The sequence below is a fragment of the Entelurus aequoreus genome, linkage group LG02, assembly GCF_033978785.1.
Source record: "Entelurus aequoreus isolate RoL-2023_Sb linkage group LG02, RoL_Eaeq_v1.1, whole genome shotgun sequence".
In the NCBI taxonomy this organism is placed as follows: Eukaryota; Metazoa; Chordata; class Actinopteri; order Syngnathiformes; family Syngnathidae; genus Entelurus; species Entelurus aequoreus.
Window position 1 is genome coordinate 28701007 of NC_084732.1, and position 24472 is coordinate 28725478.

General features: G+C 38.6%; 1 protein-coding gene across 6 annotated transcripts in view; it reads left to right on the forward strand.

Annotated features, from left to right (window-relative positions):
- The window catches only part of myo5aa (myosin VAa), a 105808-nt gene that overhangs the window by 47083 nt on the left and 34253 nt on the right, over nucleotides 1–24472 (forward strand). For all 6 annotated transcript variants that reach the window (XM_062024395.1, XM_062024416.1, XM_062024405.1 and 3 more), the window contains exons 4-13: nucleotides 1300–1444; nucleotides 7041–7197; nucleotides 10519–10662; nucleotides 12802–12883; nucleotides 14820–14927; nucleotides 15408–15514; nucleotides 15785–16050; nucleotides 22644–22725; nucleotides 22811–22951; nucleotides 23024–23149. In XM_062024395.1, the coding sequence (XP_061880379.1) occupies nucleotides 1300–1444; nucleotides 7041–7197; nucleotides 10519–10662; nucleotides 12802–12883; nucleotides 14820–14927; nucleotides 15408–15514; nucleotides 15785–16050; nucleotides 22644–22725; nucleotides 22811–22951; nucleotides 23024–23149 (1358 nt within the window). The remainder of the gene's footprint in view (nucleotides 1–1299; nucleotides 1445–7040; nucleotides 7198–10518; nucleotides 10663–12801; nucleotides 12884–14819; nucleotides 14928–15407; nucleotides 15515–15784; nucleotides 16051–22643; nucleotides 22726–22810; nucleotides 22952–23023; nucleotides 23150–24472) is intronic.

Sequence of the window (24472 nt, forward strand, 5' to 3'; positions counted from 1 at the left end):
GCATATCAATCAATCAATCAATCAATGTTTATTTATATACCGTATTTTTCGGATTATAAGTTGCTCCGGAGTATAGGTCGCACCGGCCGAAAATGCATAATAAAGAAGGAAAAAAACATATACGTCGCACTCGAGTATAAGTCGCATTTTTGGGGGAAATTTATTTGATAAAAATCCAACACCAAGAATAGACATTTGAAAGGCAATTTAAAATAAAAAAAAGAATAGTGACCAACAGACTGAATAAGTGTACGTTATATGAGGCATAAATAACCAACTGAGAACGTGCCTGGTATGTTAACGTAACATATTATGGTAAGAGTCATTCAAATAACTAGAACATATAGAACATGTTATACGTTTACCAAACAATCTGTCACTCCTGATCACTAAATCCCATGAAATCTTCTTCCTCAAGGTTGCTCCTGGTATGCGCCGCTTACTTTCTTTCTGCTGCTCGATCGCCGTTTTCTGCTGCATATTTCACTACGTCCAGCTTGTAATCTGCAGTATATGATTTCCTTTTCGGTGCCATTTTTGTTCAGCCCTTCTCAGTTTTCATAAGTTACCGCCAATGTTGAAATTATCCATTTTAATAGCTACGGACATAGTAGCAGTTAGCATCCCATGACCCACAATGCACTTCTGCCATGACCCGCCCCTGCCGAATTCTTATTGGTTGACGTGTGTGTGACTATTGCTGACGTGTGTGTGACGATTGCTGACATTTCCTTTGTCTCTTACGCGAATGAGATAAATAATATTGTTTGATATTTTACGGTAATGTGTTAAAAATTTCACACATAAATCACTCCGGAGTATATGTCGCACCCCCGGCCAAATTATGAAAAAAACTGCGATTTATAATCCGAAAAATGCGGTAGCCCTAAATCACAAGTGTCTCAAAGGGCTGCACAAGCCACAACGACATCCTCAGTTCAGAGCCCACATATGAGCAAGGAAAAACTCACAACCCAGTGGGATGTCAATATGAATGACTATGAGAAACCTTGGAGAGGACCGCAGGACCCCCCCCCCCCCCATTTTTCATGATCGCTTTTATATTTGCCTCTAAACCTTTCAACATACGCCTAAATCTACACTGATGCAGGTGAATAAACAGGAGCCTAATGGGGCTTAGACTATCGCCTGAAACCTGAAAGTGCCCGGATGTGCCTCTAGGTCACGTGATTGCAACCCACCTATTGTTTATGGCATAATGCAACATACATGTGTAAGTCTGCTATCTTCGTTGCTAGCACAGTATACCTTAGCTCACATATTTCCTTTTTGTGGCAGGAATTGTTTTGGTGGCCATCAACCCTTATGAGACATTGCCCATTTACGGAACAGACATCATCAACGCCTACAGCGGCCAGAACATGGGAGACATGGACCCACACATCTTTGCTGTGGCAGAGGAGGCTTACAAACAAATGGCCAGGTTTGTTTACACTTCATTCTTAGCCTCTCATATCTTACTCCTCACTGTAGTCATAACGTATTTTGCTCTGTCAGCTGTTTTTTATTCACAGTTGCATGCTAATTATATACTCTGCTTTGCTCTTTCTTCACAGACTATGAAGTACTTTATTATTTGCACATTCCAAATTAGTATGTTCCCTCCATTTTGTTAGTTATAATAAGGATGCACAATATGTTTTTTCCTCGAACCGATACTGACACAGATAACTTGCTGCTTCTCAAGACCAATAACCGATAATTTATTTATATCTAATTTTGTTTAGTTTAGATTTAACTGTAGATGTGCACACTTTGGGGCAGCTTCTTTAGCAGCGCAGGCGGCTTTCTAGGCTTTGAAAACACTGATGCAGCAATGTTGGCATTTCAGGTGGCTGATGAGGTTTGATGCATTGAAGCGCAATGTTTTTTAGACTACAGGGGTAATTTTTGTAGAACCATTTCGTGCAAATAGCATGATACAGGTAGGAGATAAGGAGAACTTGATTTACTCAACTTAACACACCTCCAGCACACGTACGAGTAATCTCGCCTCATTGGTTGGGCTGGACAATTATGGCAAAAATAATAAATACAATTATTTGGGGTGATTATTAAACATGAGGATGCTATTTTTCTAAGCTCCCACTTTTCTTTTTTGTTGTTCTGGAATCCAAACTTAAGTGATTGAAATTAATGGAAATAAGTGATTTGGAATACTGGCGCTGTGTCAAATAAATGAGAGTGGCAACCATGGTGAGATCCCAAACTTCGAGTGGATGTGGTCCGTTTTTTTCACTCATACCCTCACTTCTCTCTTTAACCGTTACAAGCTCAGGAATTTGCATGGATTTCCCACGGCCTGTTAATTGCTTTTCATTCATTAGAATGTTTTAATAATCATGACAAGTCAAAATCTAAATCTAAATTTGATTACTAGTCCAGCCCTACTCATTGGAGCTTTTTTTTTGTATCAGAACTATTTTTTATTTTGTTAGATAGTTACCGTCCACCCCTAAAATGTTTGTGTGTGTGTGTGTATATATATATATATATATATATATATATATATATATATATATATATATATACTGTATATATATGTGTGTATATATATATATGTATGTATATATATATATATATGTATGTATGTATGTATATATATATATATATATATATATATATATATATATATATATATATATATATATATATATATATATATATATATATATATATATATTTAAAGTAGGTTATGGTATTGAACAAATGTTATGATGAATATACTGTGCATGACCAAATATCGTATATATTGAGAGAGGATGATCTACTGGATGATGTTAGCGTGTCACAATGTGCTACACAAAGTACATTTGCAGTCAGTTACATCATCTTCTTGTCACTTAGAAAAAATACTGAGGACATGACCTCGGTCTCCTCAATGGTAGTTCAACCTAACCCTGGTCCAGATAGTAAGTGTTTGAGTACCCTTTGTGATTTTAAATCCGGATCTAGGCTTGGCATTATTCATCTAATTGTTAGAAGTCTACTTCCTAAACTAGATCTTATGAGGATCTGGGCTACAACTACTGATACTGACATATTTGTCTTCTCTGAAACCTGGTTTAAGTAATCCATCACAGATAAAGATATTAAAGGCTAGAAAATGTGGCAGAATTTCAATATATATAAAACATGCATTTAATGTAGCTCCTTTATTGTCTGTATACCATAGCAAACAATTTGAATTCCTTGCACTTAAAGCGGAACTCCTTAAGGACAGTTTTATAATTATTATTGGTTGTTACAGACCCCCTTCAGCAAGCAGTTAGGCCCTACTGTCACTAAACAATCAGCTTTCACCCTGAACTTTAATGAGATTCTTCTTATTGTGGATCTGAATTGTGACTGGTTGTGGTTTGCCTCTGATGGTTTTAAATCAACCTGTGACTCGTTTACTCTTACACAGCTCATTAGCGGCCCAACCCGTCCTAATCTCAAATGCCCAGAGAAATCTTCTCTTTCTAGATCTTTTTTTAACAAATGCTCATCATAATAAATACTCTCATGTTGGTATTGTTGCAAATGATTTGAGTGACTACTGTGTTATCGCCACTGTTTGTCAAGCTAAGCTCTTAAAAGTGAGGCCACTAATTATTCTTAAACATATTTTTAAGCATTTTTGTGAGCAAGCTTTTTATTATGATTTATGGCTCTTTGATTGGTCCATGATCACTCTTTTTAGTGATGTTGAGTTGGCCTGGATATATTTCATGATGCATTTATCAATATTATAATGGGTTCGATCCTGGGCTCGGGATCTTTCTGTGTGGAGTTTGCATGTTCTCCCCGTGAATGCGTGGGTTCCCTCCGGGTACTCCGGCTTCCTCCCGCCTCCAACAAACATGCACCTGTGGATAGGTTGATTGGCAACACTAAATTGGCCCTAGTGTGTGAATGTGAGTGTGAATGTTGTCTGTCTATCTGTGTTGGCCCTGTGATGAGGTGGCGACTTGTCCAGGGTGTACGCCGCCTTCCGCCCGAAGCAGCTGAGATAGGCTCCAGCACCCCCCGCAACCCCGAACAGGTCAAGCGGTAGAAAATGGATGGATGGATAAACAAACATGCTCCTCTACATAATTTCAGAGTGAAAAGTAGAAGTAATCCTTGGTTGCCTCCTGAACTGTCCAGTCAAAAGAAAGGGATGCTACCTGGGCCATGGCTAGAAATACCAAATCCCAGGCTGACTGGATGTTTTTAAGGCAGCAGGAGATCGCTTGTCAAGAAGTCAAAGTCTGAGTTTTATCTTGTGCAAACCACCAGTACCTTCAATGATCCCAAAAAATTCTGGAAAGTCATAACCACAAATATCTGCCAACTTGTATCGTGAAAGACTTGTGTAGTCAAACTGATGAATCAGATGTACTTAATTGTTTTAATGAACATTTTATTTTTTCTGGGGTTTTTTTGACTCCTTATCGCCACATCCAAATCAGCCGAATGTTCAGAAGGTTTGCATGTCACCATCCTTTCCCCCTTTCATAGCCAATACATTTAGTTTTACTCCTTGGATGAATTTGTTTGAGGTCAAGAGAGCCTTAAAAGAAGTGGATCCTGGTAAATCTGCAAGTCCTAACAAATGTAGGCCCTTCTTTTTAAAGTAAGCTGTTGATTTTATTGCAGAACCTCGTACGCATATTTTCAATCATTCCTCGTCCAGTAATGAGATTCCTTACATGGAAATGGGGTAACGATCCGATTCAGAATCAATCCTCCATTCAAAATCAATACTTATTTAAATAACATTAGGTGCCAGTTCTATGATTAACTACATTCCTCCATAAAATACATAACAGATCTGATACATTTCTATATTACTTAAAAGAAAACTGGTTTTGTTTAATAAATTCTACCCAAACATTTAACAAATACAGAGAAATATCCCACACTTCTCTTTTCTAAAGGAAATCTGTACAGCAGATATGGGCATCTACAATTAATCGATTAAGAATCGTTACAGGTAAGAATCGCGATTTATTCAAAAATTGATTTTTTTGACACCTCTATATCTCAGGGTTCCATATTAGGCCCGTTGTTGTTTTCCATCTATGTAAATCATCTCTGTGATAATGTGTCAGATGCTGCGTTCCGTTTTTATGCAGATGACGAGGTCATATATTGTTCATTCTCTGCTGTAGCGCAAACCTTTGAGTTCCTGCAGTCTGCTTTTAATGTTGTTCAGTCCCAGCTGACTCAGCTGAGACTAGTGCTAAATACAGATAAATCTAAGTTGATGAGATTTTCAAATGGCAACGGACTGTCATCGAACATTACCAAAATATCAACTGCTTATAAGTTTGAACTTGAAATGGTCACGACACATCAGTACTTGGGGATTGTTACTGATGAGTATTTGTATTTTAAATCACACCTAGAAAAACTTGTGGCCAAAATTTAACATTAAATTGTTTTTTTTTTTCTTTCGAAACAAGTCCTGTTTTTTCCTACAAGTTAGGAAACACTTGATTCTGACCACTTTTATGCCTTTACTAGAATATGGAGACTTGCTTTTTATGAATGCACCTGACACTTATTTGAAAAAACTGGATACTGTATATATTACAATGCCTTCCGTTTTATTACTGGTTTTGGCAAACTTGTCCACCATTGCACTTTGTATGCAACGGCCAACTGTCCGGTCTTTGTCAGTCTGCAGCTTTTCCAGTTGGTTGGTTTATATATATATACACTACCGTTCAAAAGTTTGGGGTCACCCAAACAATTTTGTGGAATAGCCTTCATTTCTAAGAACAAGAATAGACTGTCGAGTTTCAGATGAAAGTTCTCTTTTTCTGGCCATTTTGAGCGTTTAATTGACCCCACAAATGTGATGCTCCAGAAAGTCAATCTGCTCAAAGGAAGGTCAGTTTTGTTGCTTCTGTAACGAGCTAAACTGTTTTCAGATGTGTGAACATGATTGCACAAGGGTTTTCTAATCATCAATTAGCCTTCTGAGCCAATGAGCAAACACATTGTACCATTAGAACACTGGAGTGATAGTTGCTGGAAATGGGCCTCTATACACCTATGTAGATATTGCACCAAAAACCAGACATTTGCAGCTAGAATAGTCATTTACCACATTAGCAATGTATAGAGTGTATTTCTTTAAAGTTAAGACTAGTTTAAAGTTATCTTCATTGAAAAGTACAGTGCTTTTCTTTCAAAAATCAGGACATTTCAATGTGACCCCAAACTTTTGAACGGTAGTATATATATATATATATATATATATATATATATATATATATATATATATATATATATATATGAATCACCTCTTGGTCTGATTCCCCCTTATTTATGATCTTTTATGTATATATATATACTGTATATATATATATATATATATATATATATATAAATATATGTATATGAATCACCTCTTGGTCTGGTTCCCCCTTATTTATGATCTTTTATGTGTAGAGACTCCAGTCACTACAGTTTAAGGGTCACAGGACATCCTTTGTGTGTTGGTTCCTAGAGCCAACAAGTGTGTGTTAACTCATATTCAGTGGATAGTGCACCTATCCTGCTATACAAGCTGTATGTACACTACTCTAAAGTACGTTCAAATTGACTTGTTTTAATTGAACTGTCCTTTGAGAAAATAAAGTATATTATCATTACGTGTACCAATAAATCATTGTCCTCTAACAACAACTAACCTGACTTATTGTATTGCTTGTATCAGGTAAAGAAATATCAATAAAGTATTGAGAATCTGCATATTATTTGAAAGCCAGCTTAAGACTGATAATACCAAGTATCTCAGCCCAGTTTTGTAACAGAAGGGTTTTGTCTCAGCCTCCTCTTTAGGGCACATCTCTTATCAAAGCATGCAAAGAGCAATGAGGTTAGAAGGTTGGCCCATGCCTGCTGATAATAATTACAGCTTTACACTTTCCCTTTGTCTGTTATTAGAGAGTCAGTAACCTTATCATTTCCTTGAAACACACCAATCATGAGTAAAATGCATCACCCAGATCACAGCACGTCACTGTAACGTCTTGTTTCAGGGATGAGAGGAACCAGTCAATCATTGTCAGCGGAGAGTCGGGGGCAGGAAAGACGGTGTCGGCCAAGTACGCCATGAGATACTTTGCCACGGTCAGCGGCTCAGCCAGCGAGGCAAACGTTGAGGAGAAAGTGTTGGCTTCTAACCCAATCATGGAGGTGAGGGCACATTCTCTCATTTCCTCTCCTCTCCCTTCGACCAGAATCTCCCCCTTCCTCCTGTCTACTTTCACTCTGACCAATCAGAGGCAAGCTGACTGGATGAATAGAAGGTGTACTTGGGTCACAGTGATGTAACTGCAGCAACAATTCCTGGATGCAGGCGTAATATCTGCATCAGCCTTTTACGATATTGTTTTGTGTGTGCGTGCGCATGTACATGTGTGTGTGCAAGGCATTTAAATGTTTGTGACAAACATATTTAAATAGATATCTTGTATGCAGTGAAAGACTGACTTTCCGTCTCTTAATGTTGAACACAATGCACTGCGGGATATGAGGTCAAGCTGGTATTTGTTCAGATTTTGAGATAACATTTTACCCATAAGTATACAAAGACAATTAAGGAAATGTGATTATAGTCTGTTCCAGGGTAAAACTTTTATCATAAAACATTTTAAACATACGGTCAGTGTTTATGTCGCATACAATTTAACTGTCTTCTGATTGATTGATTTAAAAACTTTTATTAGTAGATTGCACAGTACAGTACATATTCCGTACAATTGACCACTAAATGGTAACACCCGAATAAGTTTTTCAACTTGTTTAAGTCGGGGTCCACGTTAATCAATTCTGAATTAGATTTGTATGAAAAAGTAAAGAGGAGGATGTCTGTTTGGTAGGCAACATTCTTTGAGACTTGACTGCATTTCACTTGTTAGCATTCTTAAAGGCCTACTGAAACCCACTACTACCGACCACGCAGTCTGATAGTTTATATATCAATGATGAAATCTTAAGATTTGCATGCATTGGCATGCAACACATGCCAATACGGCCGGGTTAACTTATAAAGTGCAATTTTAAATTTCCCGGGAAATATCCGGCTGAAAACGTCTCGGTATGATGACATTTGCACGTGACGTAACAGAGTTTGCGGAAGTATTGGGACACCATTGTGTCCCAATACAAACAGCTCTGTTTTCATCGCAAAGGTCCACAGTATTCTGGACATCTGTGTTGGTGAATCTTTTGCAATTTGTTTAATGGACAATGAAGACAGCAAAGAAGAAAGCTGTAGGTGGGATCGGTGTATTAGCGGCTGGCTACAGCAACACAACCAGGAGGACTTTGAGTTGGATAGCAGACGCGCTACCGTGAGTACAGCTTTCTTCCAAACATTTGATCGCTTGCCCGTCCGTGCGTGCCGCTATGTGCATGTCACGTACGTAACTTGTATGAACTTTGCGGAAGTGAACGGTACTTTGGGCTGTGGGACTGAGTGTGTTGTGCGGGTGTTTGAGTTGTATTGGTGGGTTATATGAACGGGAGGGGGGAGGTGTTTGTTATGCGCGATTAATTTGTGGCATATTAAATATAAGCCTGGTTGTGTTGTGGCTAATAGAGTATATATATGTCTTCTGTTTATTTACTGTTTTAGTCATTCCCAGCTGAATATCAGGTCCCACCCGCCTCTTACAGCATCTTCCCTATCTGAATCGCTTCCACTGCACTCTAATCCTTCACTTTCACTTTCCTCATCCACAAATCTTTCATCCTCGCTCAAATTAATGGGGTAATCGTCGCTTTCTCGGTCCGAATCGCTCACGCTGCTGGCGTCCATGATTGAAAACAATGTGCAGATGTGAGGAGCTCTTCAACCTGTGACGTCATGCTACTTCCGGTACAGGCAAGGCTTTTTTTATCAGCGACCAAAAGTTGCAAACTTTATCGTCGATGTTCTCTACTAAATCCTTTCAGCAAAAATATAGCAATATCGCAAAATTATCAAGTATGACACAGAGAATGGATCTGCTATCCCCGTTTAAATAAGAAAATCGCATTTCAGTAGGCCTTTAACTGCCATATAAAGTACAGTAGTACCTCAAGTTACGAGCTAAATTGGAGCTCTTAACTCTTTCAAACACGTGTATCTCAAATCAGCGTCTTTCATTGAAATTAATTAAAATCAATTTAATTAGTGCTCGCCCCCGCCCCCAAAACATCACAAGTTTAACATGTACATTCCTTTAATCTATTTTTTTTTGGGATAAAAATTAATGTAGAAAATCAATAAAACCACAGTCATTTAGGAAGTAATGCAAAAAAAAAAAGCACAGCATTTACTCTTACGGCATCTCCATCTAGCTGCTTCGCTGTCAATCACGCCATCAGCAGTTGTTCCATAATTGTACAGATAGATAGAATGTTAGATATTATTTTAACTTTCTTCCCTGCCATTAGACTCATCCTGCTTCACTATTATGGTGCAGAGTAGCAGTAATACTCTTGAATTGCTTCGCCAAGTTGGCGACACGCTCTTTCATGTATTTGATGATTTATTTTTTTAAATCAATGAATGTCATCCACTTCTTTTTCTTAACACTGTCCTTCACACTCTTACTTCCTTCGTTCCCATGGTTGGAAAACAAAGTTATGTCGATATTTAGCTATACGCTAATGCTTGCGAAAAAGACCAGATGTATTGGGCGGATCTTACAGGTTTCACTGTGACATTTGCTATGCAAACTAATGGCGGGGATGTGTGTATCTCACAGTTTTGCTTGCAACTTAAAGCATAACAATTAGCCGAAAGACAGCTCTGATCTCAAAACACTCTTGAATTGGGGCACTCTTAAGTTGAGGTATCACTGTAAGTTTAAAAAGAAGTTAAGCTGTAAAACAAAAATAACAAAACATAAACCCGTAACTTGTGGACATGACTTAAAGACGCAGTGCTGCTTTGTTTCTAATATCCATCCATCCATCCATTTTCTACCGCTTGTCCCTATCGGGGTCACGGGGGGTGCTGGAGCCTATATAGCTGCATTCAGGTACACCCTGGACAAGTCGCCACCTCATCGCAGGGCTGTTTCTAATATGCAATCTATTTTGTTTACTGTCATTTTAGCCATTTTATGCTTAGCAGTCAGGATAGGGGTGGGTGCATTACTTTCCTCTGTTTTCCATTTACTTTTTGATTTCTGGGTCAATTGTCATCTTCACATTTTGGCTCTTTGCTATCAATGGTACCTTTAGGTGGAGACATCACACAAAAAATCTAATAAAAAGCAGAATCTCTTTAATGCACATTGAACTGAAGTCCTATGAGATTTGCTGAAAACAAACGCTGGAATTTTATGCAACTTTGGAGCCCTTTTGTCCCCAAATATTTGTTCAGATTCCGAACTGTAGTGCCTGTCAAACTGCCTGCGTTTGACTGTTGAATATTTTTCATTATTTAACAAGACCTTCAGACTGAGCCATTACAAAAATGTCAATGATGACAATGATGGTAATGTTTGTATTCTCTCTCAGGCCATCGGAAATGCTAAGACAACTCGCAACGACAACAGCAGTCGCTTTGGAAAGTATATCGAGATTGGCTTTGACAACCGCTACAGAATCATTGGTGCCAACATGAGGACGTATCTTCTGGAAAAATCCAGGGTGGTGTTCCAGGTGAGTGTTCGAAACATTTACTGTACTGTAGGTTTGCTATGATTGGTTGCTTTTTTACTAATTGTTTAGGCATGGTCTTATTAAAATTTTATTGCAAGATTCATCCATCCGTCCATTTTCTACCGCTTGTCTCTTTCGGGGCCGCGGAGGGGCTGGAGCCTATTCCAGCTGCACTCGGGCAGAAGGCATGGTACACCCTGGACAAGTCGCCACTTCATCTACCAAAATATTGAAATAAAAATTATCCATCCATCCATCCATTTTCTACCGCTTGTCCCTCTTGGGGGCGCGGAGCGTGCTGGAGCCTATCTCAGCTGCATTCAGGCGGAAGGCAGGGTACACCCTGGACAAGTTGCCACCTCATTGCAGGGCCAACACATATGGACAGACAACATTCACACTCACATTCACACACAGGGCCAATTTAGTGTTGCCAATCAACCTACCTGTATCTCCAGGTGCATTATTGTGAGGCACATGAACTAACCCCTGTTCCACTGTGCTGCCCGATAGAAATTATATTATGTTAAATATATTTCTTACATGGGGAAGTTTAGAAAAAAAAGTCCTATCAATATAATTTTTTGACGAGGCACAAAGAAGTTATGTCGACTTTATGCACTGCAGTTTATTACCAGAAGCACAGCACAGTTCTATCTGATTTCTAACTTTGCACTGTTCTTTGACAGACTTAAGTGTAGTACATTGAGGAAACCAGACATCTCAGTACTTTTTATGTCTATTGTCATTATTTTATTTTAATGGAATTCCACAGTTGTCACTTCATATTTAGTGATGAGTGCAAAACGACAAAACAGTAGATCACAATGTGAAACAATCTTTGACATGTTTTCCATGCCAGCATTGCAACAATGCAAAGCCTGTGACAACCATACAGTACTGTACATACGATAAACCGATCCTTTTGGACTACGTTTTATGCTCTTGATAATGTCAACACGAGTAGGAGGAAGCTACATTGATCTAATCCTAAAAGTAAATCCATCTCTTAATAAACTTTTAAACATGGCCGCAGAGTCTTTGTGTACATGTTTTAGCATCAACTGATATGTGTTGAGATAAAGGACAAGGCTGTACATATTGTCCTTGTCATATTTTGTAAATGTTTGGCTGTGTCCATATGGAATTGGTAAGGCAGCAATGCAAGTGACCCAAGTCATTATGCAGTGACTGCATCTCTCCTGCGCACTTGTGGCTGCTCTACTATCCGAGCCTCGCCGATCTAATATGAAATGGTTGAAAAAAGATGTATTATAATTGAATAGCCCATGTTTGAGAAGTCTACTCTTATCTCCAACAGATATGATATGCTTTGAAATGCATCATGTGCGAATTTTAAATGCCAATGTGGCCCCAGAGCCAAAAAGTTTGCCCACCCCTGCTCTACTGCCATCTTGCGGTGAAAGTTGATAGTGCAAACCCCCAATTCGTCACGTTTCATATGTCAGGTAAACCGCGACAAATGGGGCGGTATGAATCCCCTACCTACTGTAAGACTATCTGTTTTGTTTTTTGTTTTTCTAAAAAAACAAAACCCATTATATTCGAGTATATTGTACATAATTCAAGTATACATGAATGTATTCACCTATTGCGCCTCGGTGGAAAATGTGGCTGATAATAAAAACGTTGATTTTTGTGCTTGGATGTTTTGATCATTACAACAGTGTCACTGCACCTGAATGGTTAAATTTCCTCAATTTTTTTAAACTGTGATTTAGTAAAAATCAATTAGTCATTGGAAAATTCTGAAAATAGTGCTGAAATCTATATAAATGTATTTATAAAATTAGATTTGAATTATGTTTCTTTAGGCAGACAAAATTGGCACTTATTTCATAGTTCTGGACCTAAGAAAAAATATGTCTAGAGGTAAAAGTAGTGCTTTTAGGCTTGTTTTCTAACGAGTTTCAGCACATTTTGAAACACCCACTTTTAGCTCCAAAATGTGGGCGGGCCTGCAACAGCCTGCTGACGTCACCTACAGAAGATAGGAGGCAATTTCATATTGCGTAGTATGTGTTTTGGTAGCACCTTCATCGCAAATCACAATATTTTATTTGGATGCAATGGATCCTTCAATTTTAATAAAGTATTGCCTCATTTGTTTTCTTACAGGCGGACGAGGAGAGGAATTATCATATCTTTTATCAGCTCTGTGCATCATCGCATCTGCCGGAGTTCAAGAAACTAAAACTGAGTAAGTGCTGTATACTGACCTGCACACAAATAGACGTACACTCCCCCAGTCTTTTTTAGAGTTTGGTCTGTGGGTCACTGGTGGTTCATCATTGATATATAAACTATCAGACTGCGTGGTCGGTAGTAGTGGGTTTCAGTAGGCCTTTAAATCGTCTGTCAAGTTTCGTATCACATCAAGACTTTTATGATGATGTCATTGCTGGTAGCGAGGCACACACAAGACTCTGTTGTAGAACAGACTTTCATGCAGAGCACACCCACTGTGGGTCTGCACCTGCTCATCTAAGTCACGGAACTCGCACGCACTCACACACAGCTGCTGTCTTCCTCTCCTGCCGACTTACTGGCTCAGTAAATAGAGGGTATTTGTCACAGAGTCCATGCCCCTGTTGCCAGGCAACAGTTCATTCATTAATTTACGTGTTAAATGTTGTAACAGATTTATTTTTGGTGGAACTGACACTTCAGATAGCAGAAAAAAAGTGTTTGTTATCAGGATTTGTTTTAATTAATTAGATTTAATTGAACTATATTTAAATATATATAATTTAGTTGTACTAATGTTCTGTTTAATTGTATTACCCTTAAGAGGTCCTAGGAATTTGTTGAATAAGTATTAGTCAAATTTGCTATGTTAGAAAAAAACTAACTCATTATCTTCACTTTTCTTGAAATTACCCAAAAATGGCAAAACTGCACAAATAAGACTAACAATATAAAATGTCCAATTAAAAATGCCATTTATTTTTACTATTAACTAATCCTTTATGTTAATGTTTCAACATGGACTTTTAGCTAAAGTATTTTGGATATTTTTGGGTAGCTGACATATTTTCTTGACAAGAATAATTTAGTGTTTAAGACCTAAGAATTGAAGAGTGTGTACAGACAGGAGTGTCGATGTGGGTCGGTAACTACGGATGTTGTACCGGCGCTCTGGGCTTTTTTAAAGTTTTACGATTTTTTTTCCTGCTATTTAAATATGTACGTTATAAAAAAAATTAGCCATTTATGTAAATATAAAGCTAATATAGCCGTGAAAGTTTAATAACACGGCTGCTTGAATCCAATTAGGAATATCTACCACTACCTATAAAAAATACGAAATGGTTTGTTGCACCGAGCAGCAAACCCAGCGTCGTCAAAGCTCACCTTTAAGCATTCACACACAGCACTAGCCTTTTGGAACAAAGACTAGGGGATAGAAGAAAAGTGGAAGAAAATAAATCTATACGTGCTAGCATAGGAGAAAGTTGCCGGTATGTACAAGTTTCAGTTTTGCATCCTATTGCTTATAGCTGTGGTGCATTCAAAGACCCTCGATTAAAGTTACAAACAAAGGTGTCACTAGTTTTTAAAGACAGGGCGATACTTCACTCCCAGGAGATGCATAAATAATAATAATATACTCATAATATTGATGATGTATTTTTAGGATTGATATTATCCACTAATGAGAATCCTATGTGTATCAGCTAATATCGAGTTTACATTCTTAAGTAAAAGAAAATGTGGCATATGTATGATAACATTTTACGAGAATAATAACAGATTATATGATTATTTAAATTCATATTCTGGCTACCTTATATTGAATTATTTGGGCCCCCCCCCCCCCCGAAAAGTCACTTTTTTTCCCCCCAAGAACAAAATCAAATTATTTCTGATGGTTTATCTATGTGTGTTCTATATATGGTAATCCCATTTTTAAAAAGTCGTAAACCTAAATAAGGTTTTTAAATGTTTGTTTATAAGGGGGTTTCAACCAAAAACATGCAATAATTTGTTTTTAGTGCATGTAAACATACCAAGTGTGTGTATGGGTTTAGGGTTGGAAGGGGGGGCCTTTAGGAACCTTGTGCGTGGGTAATAGATAATGATTTTTATCAACGGTGGCATGTAAACCTTTCTTCAATGTGTTTTCCCCCTCTTAGGCAATGCAAACGACTTTGTGTATACCTGGCAGGGCCGCAGTCCCGTGATCGAAGGTGTAGACGACACCAAGGAGCTCTGCTCCACCCGCCGTGCCTTCTCGTTGCTTGGTAAATACTTGTGGTAGAGACGTAGTAGATTCCATGTGAACTTTAGGTGTACATTTTGCAAGTTGTCCATACTGTAGTAGCAATTAGCAGGGGGGTGTGCACAGATGTATTTTCACCAATTTAGATTTTATCTCTGTGGTATGTATGCAACTGTCCGCCTCCCTAGAATCATAATGGAGTCACCCAGGAAGTGGCTGACTAACAAATAGGATGCTCAACTCCACCCATAGTTTGTCACTTGGTAAAACACATAATTTCCCCAAGGCAATGTGCTTATACGTGGTTAATATAGCATTGCTAAAAAAAAGCAATTTAAACGGCGCACATACCCAACATTGTGAGGCTGCGACTAGTGTTTTTTTCACATTTTATCTCATCTATGACAGTTTTATTTGTGCATTGCATTATGTAATTTTTCCAGTAAAACTATAATCACGTTTGATTTCGTTTTATTAATTGAAGAATCTGTGTCTTTTCCAGGTATCAATGAGTCATATCAGATGGGATTGTTTCAAGTTCTGGCTGCTATTCTTCATCTGGGAAATGTGGAGATAAAAGACAAGGATTCGGATAGTAGTATCATTCCTGTGAGAAAATTATATTGTTCATATAAGCTCTTTATTTAGTATCATTTATTTTATGGTCTGCTTAATATGATTTCCTCCCAAATGTACCCAACTGAAATTAGACATTTAAAGTTTGCATGATTGAAAGCTGCAGCTTTGCTACTCCAAAATATACACAGAAATATGTGCTGTAATAAAATCAGTTTCCCCACAACATCATGTTATTAAAGCTGAGCAAAAGCATCACGCGGCAAACATGCTAAAAAGAAAGTGTATTTTTCTTTCTTGCAGTCCAACAATAATCACCTGACCGCATTCTGCGAGCTGGTGGGCGTCACCTACGAGGACATGACTCAGTGGCTGTGCCACAGGAAGCTGAAGACGGCCACCGAGACTTACGTTAAGACCCTCCCCCGCCTACAGGCCACCAATGCCCGAGACGCTTTGGCCAAACATATCTACGCCAAACTCTTTAACTGGATCGTGGAGCACGTCAACAAGGCGCTCATCACCAATATCAAGCAGCACTCCTTCATCGGCGTCCTCGACATTTATGGGTATGTCTTTTCAAGTTCCTTAAAAGTACAATTAGATCTAGTTTCCTCCCTTAATTGGGAGGATATTTTTTCCTCTAGAAAAAGGTCTTAAAATCCATCCTATATTTGGAATTAAAGCATTTAAAGGTCCAAACAAACAGGTGGCACCAAATTACTTTTGGTGCCACCTGTTTTCTCAGGGTTTCCCCAGATTGCCAAAATACCTGTGGCGGTGTGGGCGTGATGGGGGCGTTGTCAATATGACGTCTTCATGTAATTTGCATAACCTGTGATGTATTTACAGTATTTTCTTTAAAAAGGCTAGCATAATGTTATACACTACCGTTCAAAAGTTTGGGGTCACCCAAACAATTTTGTGGAATAGCCTTCATTTCTAAGAACAAGAATAGACTGTCGAGTTTCAGATGAAAGTTCTCTTTTTCTGGCCATTTTGAGCGTTTAATTGACCCCACAAATGTGATGCTCCAGAAAGTCAATCTGCTCAAAGGAAGGTCAGTTTTGTAGCTTCTGTAACGTGCTAAACTGTTTTTAGATGTGTGAACATGATTGCACAAGGGTTTTCTAATCATCAATTAGCCTTCTGAGCCAATGAGCAAACACATTGTATCATTAGAACACTGGAGTGATAGTTGCTGGAAATGGGCCTCTATACACCTATGTAGATATTGCACCAAAAACCAGACATTTGCAGCTAGAATAGTCATTTACCACATTAGCAATGTATAGAGTGTATTTCTTTAAAGTTAAGACTAGTTTAAAGTTATCTTCATTGAAAAGTACAGTGCTTTTCCTTCAAAAATAAGGACATTTCAATGTGACCCCAAACTTTTGAACGGTAGTGTACATAAATTTAAAAACAAGTCTGTTATTATTATTTAGTAATAACATATATTTCTTCTTATTTTAAATCGTTCTGCTCTTTTTCAATTGATGCTGCTTATTGTACAATGTACTTTGTTGAGAAGTTTTCAAGTTTCTAGAGACTTCTCTAATCCTTTTAGTGAATTTTTCTTTATTTAATACGACTAGCAACAAATCTAACATCTTTTTATGGTGTTATTGTAGATTGTACTCGTGTTAAGGGACTCTTTACTTCTGTCGCTCAGGTCTGCAACAAACAGCCAGAGCTGCATCGAGCCTGAGTGACGTCACACTTGCTTTGCGCTGCTGCTCCAGCTGCACTTTCTCTCTTTGAAAGAGCGCCACTGTTCTCTTAATATTTACACATTGCACATTTCGTAGTTTGTGGGTGTACCTCGGATATACTAAAGTACGTCCACATTGCAGAAGTTTTTGCCTCCGCTCCAGACAATACCGTGCGCATTAATTATGGCTAATCTCAACATCCGGTATTGGAATGGCTGTTTCAAAGTCTATTTCCGGCGACCAAATTTTCGGTGCATCACAAGTCAATAGTGCGCAAGTAATACACCATATATTTTCATTCATACATTATATTACTTTAATATGTTTTCACGTTAAAAAAACAACTTATTTTTAAGGTGTGGCGGCTTTTATTTTTCCGTGACGAAGCGCCATGTAGAGGAAACCCTCAACTAGTGGCCCGTGGGCCAAATCCTGCCTGGGAATGGCCACAGAACTTTCCTTCCAGAAGGTCTTATCTTTGTCCATGTGATGTCAGATGAAACAAAAATTGAGCTGTTTGGCCACAATACCCAGCAATATGTTTGGAGGAGAAAAGGTGAGGCCTTTAATCCCAGGAACACCATTCCCACCGTCAAGCATGGTAGTATTATGCTTTGGGGCTGTTTTCAGCCAATGGAACTGGTGCTTTAAATGGGACAATGAAAAAGGAGGATTAGCTCCAAATTCTTCAGGACAACCTAAAATCATCTGCCCAGAGGTCGGTCTTGGGCGCAGTTGGGTGTTCCAACAGGACAATGACCCCAAACACACGTCAAAAGTGGTAAAGGAATGGCTAAAATTAAGGTTTTACAAGGGCCTTCCCAAAGTCCTGACGTAAACGTGTGGACTATGCTGAAGAAACAAGTCCATGTCAGAAAACCCACACATTTAGCTGAACTGCACCAATTTTGTCAAGAGGAGTGGTCAAAAATTCAACCAGAAGCTTGCCAGAAGCTTGTGGATGGCTACCAAAAGCACCTTATTGCAGTGAAACTTGCCAAGCGACATGTAACCAAATATTAACGTTGCTGTGTGTATACTTTTGACCCAGCAGATTTGGTCACATTTTCAGTAGACCCATAATGAACTGTGTGTGTGTATATATATATACCCGGTATATATATATATATATATATATATATATATATATATATATATACAGTATATATCAATCAATCAATCAATGTTTATTTATATAGCCCTAAATCACAAGTGTCTCAAAGGGCTGTACAAGCCACAACGACATCCTCGGTACAGAGCCCACATACGGGCAAGGAAAACTCACCCCAGTGGGACGTCAATGTGAATGACTATGAGAAACCTTGGAGAGGACCGCATATGTGGGTAACCCCCCCCCCCCCTCTAGGGGAGACCGAAAGCAATGGATGTCGAGTGGGTCTGACATAATATTGTGAAAGTCCAACACATCAGCGAGAGTCCAGTCCATAGTGGGGCCAGCAGGAACCATCCCGAGTGGAGACGGGTCAGCAGCGATGAGATGTCCCCATCTGATGAACAGGCTAGCGGTCCACCCCGGGTTTGGAGCAGAGTAGAAAAGAAAAGAAAAGAAACGGCAGATCAACTGGTCTAAACAGGGAGTCTATTTAAAGGCTAGAGTATACAAATGAGTTTTAAGATGAGACTTAAATGCTTCTACTGAGGTAGCATCTCTAACTTTTACCGGGAGGGCATTCCATAGTATTGGAGCCCGAATAGAAAACGCTCTATAGCCCGCAGACTTTTTTTGGGCTCTGGGAATCACTAATAAGCCGGAGTTCTTTGAACGCAGATTTCTTGCCGGGACATATGGTACAATACAATCGGCAAGATAGGCAGGAGCTTGACCGTGTAGTATTTTACACGTAAGTAGTAAAACCTTAAAGTCGCATCTTAGGTGCACAGGAAGCCAGTGCAAGTGAGCCAGTATAGGCGTAATATGATCAAACTTTCTTGTTTTTGTCAAAAGTCTAGCAGCCGCATTTTGTATCACCATCTGTAATCTTTTAATGCTAGACATAGGGAGGCCCGAAAATAAAACGTTACAGTAATCGAGACGAGATGTAACGAACGCATGGATAATGATCTCAGCATCGCTTGTGGAAAAAATGGGACGAATTTTAGCGATATCACGGAGATGAAAGAAGGCCGTTTTAGTAACACTCTTAATGTGCGACTCAAACGAGAGAGTTGGGTCGAAGATAATACCCAGATTCTTTACAGAGTCACCTTGTTTAATTGTTTGGTTGTCAAATGTTAAGGTGGTATTTTTAAATAGATGTCGGTGCTGAGCAGGACCGATAATCAGCATTTCCGTTTTCTTAGCGTTGAGTTGCAAAAAGTTAGCGGACATCCATTGTTTAATTTCATTAAGACACGCCTCCAGCTGACTACAATCCGGCGTGTTGGTCAGCTTTAGGGGCATGTAGAGTTGGGTGTCATCAGCATAACAGTGAAAGCTAACACCGTATTTGCGTATGATGTCACCTAGCGGCAGCATGTAAATACTAAAGAGTGCAGGGCCAAGAACCGAACCCTGGGGAACTCCGCACGTTACCTTAACATAGTCCGAGGTCACATTGTTATGGGAGACACACTGCATCCTGTCAGTAAGATAAGAGTTAAACCAAGACAAGGCTAAGTCTGTCATCCCAATACGCGTTTTGATACGTTCTAATAAAATATTATGATCAACAGTATCGAAAGCGGCGCTAAGATCAAGAAGCAGCAACATAGATGAAGCATCAGAATCCATCGTTAGCGATAGATCATTAGTCATTTTTGCGAGGGCTGTCTCCGTAGAGTGATTTGCCCTGAAACCGGATTGAAAAGGTTCACAGAGATTGTTAGACGCTAAGTGTTCATTTAGCTGCTGTGCTACAATTTTTTCGAGGATTTTCGAGATAAACGGAAGGTGGGACACCGGCCGGTAGTTTACCAGGAGATCAGGATCGAGGTTAGGTCTTTTGAGTAGAGGATGAATAACCGCTTTTTTGAATGCTAGGGGAACAGTGCCAGAGGAAAGTGATAAGTTTATAATATTTAATACTGATGGACCTAATAATACAAAAAGCTCCTTGATAAGTTTCCCAGGAATTGGGTCAAGTAAACATGTTGTTTGTTTTGTCCCATTTACACATTTTGACAATTCCTCCAATGTTATTTCATCAAAGAGAGAGAAACTATTTTTGAGGGCAGTGTCCGTCGTATATACAGTCGTATTTGTGTTAATAGAACCCAGTTGTAGCTGAGATGCATTGTCTTTAATCTCTTTTCTAATGACTTCAATTTTCTTATTAAAGAAATTCAAAAAGTCATCTGCTGAGTGGGTGGAGCTACTGGGAGAAGTCCCTTGTTGGGTTAGCGATGCTACTGTACTAAACAGAAATTTAGGATCATTTTTGTTGAGGTGGATGAGATTTGAGTAATATTTAGCTTTAGCTGAGGTAAGCATGCGTTTATAAGTTATTAAACTATCACACCATGCTTGATGGAAGACCTGAAGTTTAGTCGCACGCCATTTGCGTTCCAGCTTTCTACATGATCATTTCTGGGCTTTAGTTTCTTCTGTAAACCATGGGGTACGCCTTTTAGGGGCCCTTTTTAGCTTTAGCGGTGCTACAATATCAATGGTGTCGCGCAGGGCGTCATTAAAGTTGTTAGTGAGGTTATCAATAGAGCCCACATAATTTGGGAATGGTGCCATTACCGAAGGCAGTAGGTCAGTAAGAGTCGTCGTTGTGGCAGCATTAATGTTGCGGGTGCTATAGTAGTTATTATTATTATTATTAGTTTGTTGACAATGAGTCAGAACTTCGAATTTTATAAGGTAATGGTCGGACATTACTTTAGTGTACGGGAGTATCGTAACTTTAGAGGTGGTGACACCCCTGACAAGCACTAGATCTATCGTATTACCGTTGCGATGCGTGGGTTAATTTATTATTTGTGTAAGACCACAGCTATCAATTATAGTCTGGAGCGCCACGCATGGAGGGTCCGATGGGGTATTCATATGGATATTAAAGTCCCCCATTATGATTATATTGTCGGCGTGCGTCAGTAGATCGGCAACAAACTCTGAGAATTCACTGATGAAGTCCGAATAGGGCCCAGGGGGGCGGTAGATAACAGCCAGGTGGAGAGGCAGCGGTGTGACAAACCTCAAAGTGAGCACCTCAAACGAGTTATATTTATTATTTAGGTTAGGTGTAAGATTATAGTTTTCATTGTATATTAGTGCGACACCCCCTCCCCTTTTAAGAGGTCTGGCAACATGTGTATTGGTATAGCGAGGAGGAGATGCTTCATTTAGCGCAAAAAAATCGTCTGGTTTGAGCCAGGTCTCGGCGAGACCAACGACGTCAAGTTTGTTGTCTCTAATGACTTCATTAACTAATAGCGTTTTGGAAGATAATGATCTTATGTTTAAAAAGCCCATATTATAGGTAGTGGGCTGTTTTGAGGATTGTTTGTTGAAATGATCCGAAGTAGCAATATTAATAATGTTGCGTTTATTATGCGTATTGCACTTTAAATAGTTTCGACCATATCTAGGAATTGATACGACGGGGATATTCAGATTGTTTGCTTGATGTTGCGATAAACTGAACGCATCATAGTTAGCTACCTCGGTACAATGTATGTCTGCCTCTGACACGGTCACAAAAGAAAAAACATTATGTGAGTTGTTTTATTCTAAGAGAATTGCTATGTGTGCAGGGATTATCCAGCCTGACGCCGGCTAGTTCTAGTTTAAATGGCTTCTTACCCGGAGACTCCACGTTTCTTTGGTTATCTTTTCTATATATATATATTATATTTTTTTATATATATTGGTTTTTTTTAAACAAAAATCTGAAAATTTGCATAGATGTGAATTATTGATCTTAAAATATATTTTGTGAATTTTGTTTTCTAATATAAGTCCTAAAAAATTGGGGTTGGCTTACATTTTGGGTCACCTTATATTTGGGTCAATACTACATTTTAAAATAAAAGTGTAGACTTGTAGCTTCACAAAAATATGACAATGACTATTTAGGAATGATATATATTTTGTATAGAATAGGTCAATTAGGGGCCTAAATGTATTTGGACATACTTTTTACTAGAACCATCGTTTATACTAAACAAACAGAATTCTGAGTTTCAGCTAGCTTCACTTACTTGCTGCAGACCACAGAATAATATTTAATTTATTTCACAGTAGAGTGTTTAGATCCCTTTCAGTTTAGTAGTTTTTTTGTTTAAATATGAGCTGTAACATTATTAAAAAACAGCTATATTTTTGCAAAAACTCTTTAAATGTTGTGTGAATATCTACGCTTCATTGCATATTGATTGTTTTATTCCAAGTGGTGTATATGGACAATGTCACACAAATTGTTCTTAACCAAATATTGCTGGAATTACTTAACACTAACAAAAGATTTTTCTACTTTCCCAAGGTTTGAAACATTTGAAATCAACAGCTTTGAGCAATTCTGCATCAACTACGCCAATGAGAAGCTACAGCAACAATTCAACATGGTGCTTTTTACAATTATAGCTTGTGTTTTTAATTACTGTTGTTGCAAACGTCTTAATGTTAACTTTGTGTTTGTGTTGAGCGCAGCACGTTTTTAAACTGGAGCAGGAAGAGTACATGAAGGAGCAGATCCCCTGGACTCTCATCGATTTCTACGACAATCAGCCCTGCATCAACCTCATCGAAGCCAAGATGGGCGTCCTGGACCTGCTGGATGAGGAGTGCAGGGTATAACTTCTGCATTTTAAAAAAACTGTGTATTTCTTTGGTTTAATTCATTCATGCTTTGTCTTCCATCAGATGCCTAAAGGCTCAGATGATTCATGGGCTCAGAAGCTCTACAACACCCACCTAAAGACGTGTTCCCTCTTCGAGAAGCCGCGCATGTCAAACCGAGCTTTCATCATCCAACACTTTGCTGATAAGGTGGGCTAAACTTTGAGGTGGGAATCTTTGGGCACCTCACGACTCGATTATGATTCCGGAACTACGATTCGAATAAAAAAGTATTATTGATGAATCATTAATTTATGCATATCGATGCAGTTTTATATTTCTTTTCGTTTCACTAAATAAGCATTTATCACTCGCAACTTTTAAAAAAAAAAACAGTGCATTTGTAATAGGAAACAGTTAAATTAATTCCCATCCATTTATTACATTAATGGAAATGTGTGCAAAACTGAAACTTAAGTGCTCTATGATAAAGCAGCTGGTCGGATCTCTCTGTGACGTGGCTCACTGCAGTCAACCAAATTTTAGAACTGTCTGCATTTCTTTATTTACATTACAATAAATATATTGATTATTGATTATTGACTTTTACTAATCAATTTTATAATTGTCCATGTCCAAATTGTGATGCATTTAGCTAAATGTTTTAACTTCATTGAGAGCCAACCCCAATGTTAGGGGTTGGCTCAACGTTTTTTTTTAGCAAAAATTTAGCTGCAGAAGATTAGTTTTTAGGATAGTAGGAGGACTTGTTATTGTTATCACTGTTCTCGCACACAAATTAGGTGATCTGTTGAAATTCACTTCGTTGCAACAGCGATGTTATTTTTAAGTCCCCTTGCAATGAGGTTACACATAACCGGACCAAGGACTAACATGGATTTTCCCTGATAAGGAAAACGCATTCCTGAGGAAACATTGCTGATCAAACATGCAGTTTACCACACTGCAAACTACAGCCATGCTAATAAGGATACTGTTGAATTAATACATCTCAAACTCAAATTCAAAACGAGTAATGGACATCATGATGATAATAAAAAAAAGTCTTTGTGTGGAACTGATTGGTTGTAGAGAAGGGTACTTTTCATATTTGAATCAATACAGTTGCAATTCCCATTACTCAGGGATCTATACTGGTACTGTAATTTCAAAAGGTTAGATGGCAGTCGTGTATAGTTTACGGGGTGTTGCCTTAGCCGTGAAGTAGTCTTTTGTTGAGCCCTGTAAAGTGTTTAATATGTAAATATTGTATTAATTACACACCGTTTAATTGTAACATTCATCTCAGTGCTAATCGGTAGCATATCTAAGGCACATCCAATGTAAATTAGCATCAAGCTAGCGCATTTAGAAAAGTGGAGCCTTACTGTACTTTTGAGTGCCTTCTTCTTGCTTTCTTTGCATGGAAAATTACCTGAGTTTTATCTAAGGGCTTGACTCCTTGTTTCCCAGCCAGGTGCAGACCTGCAACAAGATGTAATGTCACGTGCTAAGGAATCGTAATATGGCACC